Here is a 7,634-nt window from a genome sequence, read left to right as displayed (position 1 = left end):
ATCACTATCACCATCATCAACATCACCACCAACACCAACACCAACATCAACACCATCAACATCACCACCAACATCAACACCAACATCACCACCAACATCAACACCATCAACATCACCACCAACATCAACACCAACATCACCAACATCAACACCATTAACATCACCACCAACATCAACACCAACATCAACACCAACATCAACACCATCAACATCACCACCAACATCAACATCACCACCAACATCAACACCATCAACATCACCACCAACATCAACACCAACATCACCACCAACATCAACACCAACATCACCAACATCACCATCACCCATCATCAACATCAACACCACCAACATCAACACTATCACCAACATCACCACCAACATCACTATCACCATCATCAACATCAACACCACCACCAACATCAACACCATCAACACCAACATCATCATCACCAACATCACCATCACCCATCATCAACATCAACACCACCAACATCAACACTATCACCAACATCACCACCAACATCACTATCACCATCATCAACACCACCAACACCACCACCAACATCAACACCATCAACACCATCATCAACACCATCACCAACATCAACACCATCACCAACACCATCACCACCAACATCACCAGCAACATCATCACCATCACCAACACCAACATCATCACCAACATCATCACCATCAGCAACATCACCACCAACATCATCACCATCAGCAACATCTGTTCCATCTGCCCCATCTGTTCCATCTGTTCCATCTGCACCATCTGTTCCATCTGTTCCATCTGCACCATCTGTTCCATCTGCACCATCTGTTCCATCTGTTCCATCTGCACCATCTGTTCCATCTGCACCATCTGTTCCATCTGTTCCATCTGCCCCATCTGTTCCATCTGCACCATCTGTTCCATCTGTTCCATCTAACCCATCTGTTCCATCTGTTCCATCTGTTCCATCTGCACCATCTGTTCCATCTGTTCCATCTGCACCATCTGTTCCATCTGTTCCATCTGCACCATCTGTTCCATCTGCACCATCTGTTCCATCTGTTCCATCTGCCCCATCTGTTCCATCTGCACCATCTGTTCCATCTGTTCCATCTGCACCATCTGTTCCATCTGCACCATCTGTTCCATCTGTTCCATCTGCACCATCTGTTCCATCTGTTCCATCTGCACCATCTGTTCCATCTGCACCATCTGTTCCATCTGTTCCATCTGCACCATCTGTTCCATCTGTTCCATCTGCACCATCTGTTCCATCTGTTCCATCTGCACCATCTGTTCCATCTGCACCATCTGTTCCATCTGTTCCATCTGCCCCATCTGTTCCATCTGTTCCATCTGCACCATCTGTTCCATCTGTTCCATCTGCACCATCTGTTCCATCTGCACCATCTGTTCCATCTGTTCCATCTGCACCATCTGTTCCATCTGTTCCATCTGCACCATCTGTTCCATCTGCACCATCTGTTCCATCTGTTCCATCTGCACCATCTGTTCCATCTGTTCCATCTGCACCATCTGTTCCATCTGTTCCATCTGCCCCATCTGTTCCATCTGTTCCATCTGTTCCATCTGCCCCATCTGTTCCATCTGTTCCATCTGCACCATCTGTTCCATCTGCACCATCTGTTCCATCTGTTCCATCTGCACCATCTGTTCCATCTGTTCCATCTGCACCATCTGTTCCATCTGTTCCATCTGCCCCATCTGTTCCATCTGTTCCATCTGTTCCATCTGCCCCATCTGTTCCATCTGTTCCATCTGCCCCATCTGTTCCATCTGTTCCATCTGTTCCATCTGTTCCATCTGCCCCATCTGTTCCATCTGTTCCATCTACCCCATCTGTCCCATCGTTCACATCTGTTCCATCTGCCCCATCTGTTCCATCTGTTCCATCCTGCCCCATCTGTTCCATCTGTTCCATCTGTTCCATCTGTTCCATCTGCCCCATCTGTTCCATCTGTTCCATCTGCCCCATCTGTTCCATCTGTTCCATCTGTTCCATCTGCCCCATCTGTTCCATCTGTTCCATCTGTTCCATCTGCCCCATCTGTTCCATCTGTCACCATCTGTTCCATCTGTTCCATCTGTCCATCTGCCCCATCTGTTCCATCTGCCCCATCTGTTCCATCTGCTCCATCTGTTCCATCTGTTCCATCTGCACCATCTGTTCCATCTGTTCCATCTGCACCATCTGTTCCAATCTGCACCATCTGTTTCCATCTGTTTCCATCTGCACCATCTGTTCCATCTGTTCCATCTGCACCATCTGTTCCATCTCTGTTCCATCTGCCCCATCTGTTCCATCTGTTCCATCTGTTCCATCTGCCCCATCTGTTCCATCTGTTCCATCTGCCCCATCTGTTCCATCTGTTCCATCTGTTCCATCTGTTCCATCTGCCCCATCTGTTCCATCTGTTCCATCTACCCCATCTGTCCCATCTGTTCCATCTGTTCCATCTGTTCCATCTGCCCCATCTGTTCCATCTGTTCCATCTGCCCCATCTGTTCCATCTGTTCCATCTGTTCCATCTGTTCCATCTGCCCCATCTGTTCCATCTGTTCCATCTGCCCCATCTGTTCATCTGTTCCATCTGTTCATCGTTCCATCTGCCCCATCTGTTCCATCTGTTCCATCTGTTCCATCTGCCCCCATCTGTTCCATCTGCACCATCTGTTCCATCTGTTCCATCTGTCCCATCTGCCCCATCTGTTCCATCTGCACCATCTGTTCCATCTGCACCATCTGTTCCATCTGCACCATCTGTTCCATCTGTTCCAATCTGTCCCATCTGCCCCATCTGTTCCATCTGTTCCATCTGTTCCATCTGTTCCATCTGCCCCATCTGTTCCATCTGTTCCATCTGTTCCATCTGCCCCATCTGTTCCATCTGTTCCATCTGTTCCATCTGCCCCATCTGTTCCATCTGCACCATCTGTTCCATCTGCACCATCTGTTCCATCTGCCCCATCTGTTCCATCTGTTCCATCTGTTCCATCTGCCCCATCTGTTCCATCTGTTCCATCTGTTCCATCTGCCCCATCTGTTCCATCTGCCCCATCTGTTCCATCTGCACCATCTGTTCCATCTGCACCATCTGTTCCATCTGTTCCATCTGTCCCATCTGTTCCATCTGCACCATCTGTTCCATCTGCCCCATCTGTTCCATCTGTTCCATCTGTTCCATCAGCAACATCTGTTCCATCTGCCCCATCTGTTCCATCTGTTCCATCTGTTCCATCTGTTCATCTGCCCCATCTGTTCCATCTGTTCCATCTGCCCCATCTGTTCCATCTGTTCCATCTGCACCATCTGTTCCATCTGTTCCATCTGTTCCATCAGCAACTCTGTTCCATCTGCCCCATCTGTTCCATCTGTTCCATCTGTTCCATCTGCCCCATCTGTTCCATCTGTTCCATCTGTTCCATCCGTTCCATCTGTTCCATCTGCCCCATCTCTTCCATCCGTTCCATCTGTTCCATCTGCCCCATCTGTTCCATCTGTTCCATCCGTTCCATCTGTTCCATCTCCCCCATCTGTCCCATCTGCCCCATCTGTTCCATCTGTTCCATATAACCCATATGTTCCATCTGCCACATCTGCCCATCTGTTCCATCTGCACCATCTGTTCCATCTGTTCCATCTCACCCATCTGTTCCATCTGTTCCATCCGTTCCATCTGTTCCATCTGCCCCATCTCTTCCATCCGTTCCATCTGCCCCATCTGTTCCATCTGTTCCATCCGTTCCATCTGTCCCATCTGTCCCATCTGGCCCCATCTGTTCCATCTGTTCCATATAACCCATATGTTCCATCTGCCACATCTGCCCCATCTGTTCCATCTGTTCCATCTGTTCCATCTCTTACATCTGTTCCATCTCACCCATCTGTTCCATCTGTTCCATCTGTTTCCATCTAATCCAACCTGACCCATCTGACCCATCTGACCCATCTGTTCCATCTGTTTCCATCTGCCCCATCTGTCCATTTGCCCCATCTGTTCTATCTGATTCCATCCATTTTATCTGACCCATCTGTTCCATCTGTTCCATCTAATCCAACCTGACCCATCCGTTCCATCTGACCCATCTGTTCCATCTGACCCATCTGTTCCATCTGCCACATCTGCCCCATCTGTTCCATCTGTTCCATCTGTTCCATCTCACCCATCTGTTCCATCTGCCCATCTGCCCCATCTGTTCCATCTCACCCATCTGTTCCATCTGCCCCATCTGTTCCATCTGTTCCATCCGTTCCATCTGTTCCATCTGCCCCATCTGTTCCATCCGTTCCATCTGCCCCATCTGTTCCATCTGTTCCATCCGTTCCATCTGTTCCATCTCCCCCATCTGTCCCATCTGCCCCATCTGTTCCATCTGTTCCATCTGTTCCATATAACCCATCTGTTCCATCTGCCACATCTGCCCCATCTGTTCCATCTGTTCCATCTGTTCCATCTCTTACATCTGTTCCATCTCACCCATCTGTTCCATCTGTTCCATCTGTTTCCATCTAATCCAACCTGACCCATCTGACCCATCTGACCCATCTGTTCCATCTGATTCCATCTGCCCCATCTGTTCCATCTGCCCCATCTGTTCTATCTGATTCCATCCGTTCCATCTGACCCATCTGTTCCATCTGTTCCATCTAATCCAACCTGACCCATCCGTTCCATCTGACCCATCTGTTCCATCTGTTCCATCTAATCCAACCTGACCCATCCGTTCCATCTGACCCATCTGTTCCATCTGTTCCATCTAATCCAACCTGACCCATCTGTTCCATCTGCCCCATCTGTTCTATCTGATTCCATCCGTTCCATCTGACCCATCTGTTCCATCTGTTCCATCTAATCCAACCTGACCCATCTGTTCATCTGCCCCATCTGTTCTATCTGATTCCATCCGTTCCATCTGACCCATCTGTTCCATCTGTTCCATCTAATCCAACCTGACCCATCCGTTCCATCTGACCCATCTGTTCCATCTGACCCATCTGTTCCATCTGACCCATCTGTTCCATCTGACCCATCTGTTCCATCTGACCCATCTGTTCCATCTGTTCCATCTGTTCCATCTAATCCAACCTGACCCATCTGTTCCATCTGTCCATCTGTTCCATCTGACCATCTGTTCCATCTGCCCCATCTGTTCTATCTGATTTCCATCCGTTCCATCTGACCCATCTGTTCCATCTGTTCCATCTAATCCAACCTGACCCATCTGTTCCATCTGACCCATCTGTTCCATCTGACCCATCTGTTCCATCTGACCCATCTGTTCCATCTGACCCATCTGTTCCATCTGTTCCATCTGTTCCATCTAATCCAACCTGACCCATCTGTTCCATCTGATCCATCTGTTCCATCTGACCATCTGTTCCATCTGCCCCATCTGTTCTATCTGATTCCATCCGTTCCATCTGACCCATCTGTTCCATCTGTTCCATCTTATCCAACCTGACCCATCTGTTCCATCTGACCCATCTGTTCCATCTGACCCATCTGTTCCATCTGACCCATCTGTTCCATCTGACCATCTGTTCCATCTGTTCCATCTAATCCAACCTGACCCATCTGTTCCATCTGACCCATCTGTTTCATCTGACCCATCTGTTCCATCTGACCCATCTGTTCCATCTGACCCATCTGTTCCATCTGTTCCATCTGTTCCATCTAATCCAACCTGACCCATCTGTTCCATCTGTTCCATCTGTTCCATCTGACCCATCTGTTCCATCTGCCCCATCTGTTCTATCTGATTCCATCCGTTCCATCTGACCCATCTGTTCCATCTGTTCCATATAATCCAACCTGACCCATCTGTTCCATCTGACCATCTGTTCCATCTGTTCCATCTAACCCATCTGTTCCATCTGCCACATCTGTCCCATCTGTTCCATCTCTTACATCTGTTCCATCTCACCCATCTGTTCCATCTATTTCAATCTAATCCAACCTGACCCATCCGTTCCATCTGACCCATCTGTTCCATCTGTTCCATCTGTTTCCATCTGTTCCAACCTGACCCATCTGTTCCATCTTCTCGCCCCTCCCCGCTTTTAACCCCCCCTCCCACCCCCACCCCCTTGCCTGTCTAGGAGACCCCCACAACAACCACCGCCACCACAACCACCGCCACAACCACAACAACAACCACCACAACAACCACCACAACAACAACCACAACAACAACCGCCGGCAGAAGGAACAGAAACAAGATCCTGTCCTCATCTTCGCCAACGGTGGCGACATCCGTGGCCTGTGGCTCTCCCCGCTAGGAGCTCACGGTGGTGGTGGTGGTGGTGGTGGTGGCGGTGGTGGTGGTGGTGGTGGTGGGGGGCTGGTGGGGGGAGGGGAGTACAGGAGGTTGGTGGGGGGCTCCCGCAACGCGGCCAGCCTCGCCGTGGATGTGAGGGAGTCTCGCATCTACTGGGCCGACCTGGGGATGCATCGTGTTCTCTCGTGAGATGTTGGGTGGTGGGGGGGTGGTGGGGGGGGGAGATGGTGGGGGGAGAGGGTGGGGGGGTGGGGGGAGAGGTTGGGGGAAGTGGGGGGGAGATGGTGGTGTGGGGGGGGTGTGGGTGGTGGGGGGAGAGGGTGGGGGGGAGGGTGGGGGGAGATGGTGGGGAGTGGGGGGGTGTTGGTGGTGGGGGGAGATGGTGGGGGGGAAGGTTGGGAGAGATGGTTAGTGGGAGGGTGGGGGGGGGTGGTGGGGAGAGATGAAGGGTGTGGGGGGGGGTGTGGGTGGGTGGGGGGAGAGGGTGCGGGGGTGTTGGTGGTGGGGGGAGAGGGTGGGGGGAGGGTGGGGGGAGATGGTGGGGAGTGGGGGGGTGTTGGTGGTGGGGGGAGATGGTGGGGGGGGAGGGTTGGGAGAGATGGTTAGTGGGAGGGTGGGGGGGGTGGTGGGGAGAGATGAAGGGTGTGGGGGGGGGGGTGTGGGTGGTGGGGGGAGAGGGGTGGGGGGGTGTTGGTGGTGGGGGGAGATGGTGGGGGGAGGGTGGGTGGAAGTGTGGGAGGTCTGCAATCTACTGTGTCAAGATGGGGGGAGGCACCGTGTTCTCTCTTGAGATGTTGGGTGGTGGGGGGGTGGTGGGGGCGGAGAGATGGTGGGGGGAGAGGGTGGGGGGGGGGGGGGGTGGTGGGGGAGTGGGGGGGGGTGGTGTGGGTGGGGGTGGAGATGGTGGGTGGAAGTGTGGAAGGTTCGTTCGCAATCTACTGTTATTGGGGGCTGGTGGGGGGGAGATGGTGGGTGTGATGGCGATAGAGTAGAGGAACTTCCACACCCACTCACCCCCCTTCTCACCCCCCCCACCATCTCCCCCCCCCACCCCCCCCACCATCTCCCCCCCACCCACCATCTCCCCCCCCCACCATCTCCCCCCCCACCCACCATCTTCCCACCCACCCACCCACCATCTCCCCCCACCATCTCCCTCACCCACCCACCATCTCCCCCCACCATCTCCCCCCCCACCCACCCACCCACCATCTCCCACCCCCCCCACCCACCCACCATCTCCCCCCCCACTCACTCACCCCCTTCTCCCCCCCACCCACCCACCCACCCACCATCTCACCCCACCATCTCCCCCCCCACCCACCCACCCACCCAT

At 52.6% G+C, this 7,634-nt stretch overlaps 1 protein-coding gene across 1 annotated transcript in view; it reads left to right on the top strand.

The window, feature by feature from the left end:
- Positions 1-6,364, top strand: part of LOC144954713 (uncharacterized) — a gene marked incomplete at its 3' end in the record, with an annotated part of 23,497 nt that extends 17,133 nt beyond the window's left edge. Inside the window, exon 6 of the mRNA XM_078885151.1 lies at positions 6,120-6,364. Coding sequence (XP_078741277.1) covers positions 6,120-6,364 — 245 coding nt within the window. The remainder of the gene's footprint in view (positions 1-6,119) is intronic.
- Between the last annotated feature and the right edge of the window lie 1,270 nt (positions 6,365-7,634).

This window comes from Lampetra fluviatilis, unplaced genomic scaffold (genome assembly GCF_964198595.1).
Source record: "Lampetra fluviatilis unplaced genomic scaffold, kcLamFluv1.1 SCAFFOLD_396, whole genome shotgun sequence".
NCBI lineage: Eukaryota > Metazoa > Chordata > Hyperoartia > Petromyzontiformes > Petromyzontidae > Lampetra > Lampetra fluviatilis.
Note: the sequence above shows the minus strand (reverse complement) of the source record. Positions and strands in the feature narration are given on the sequence as shown.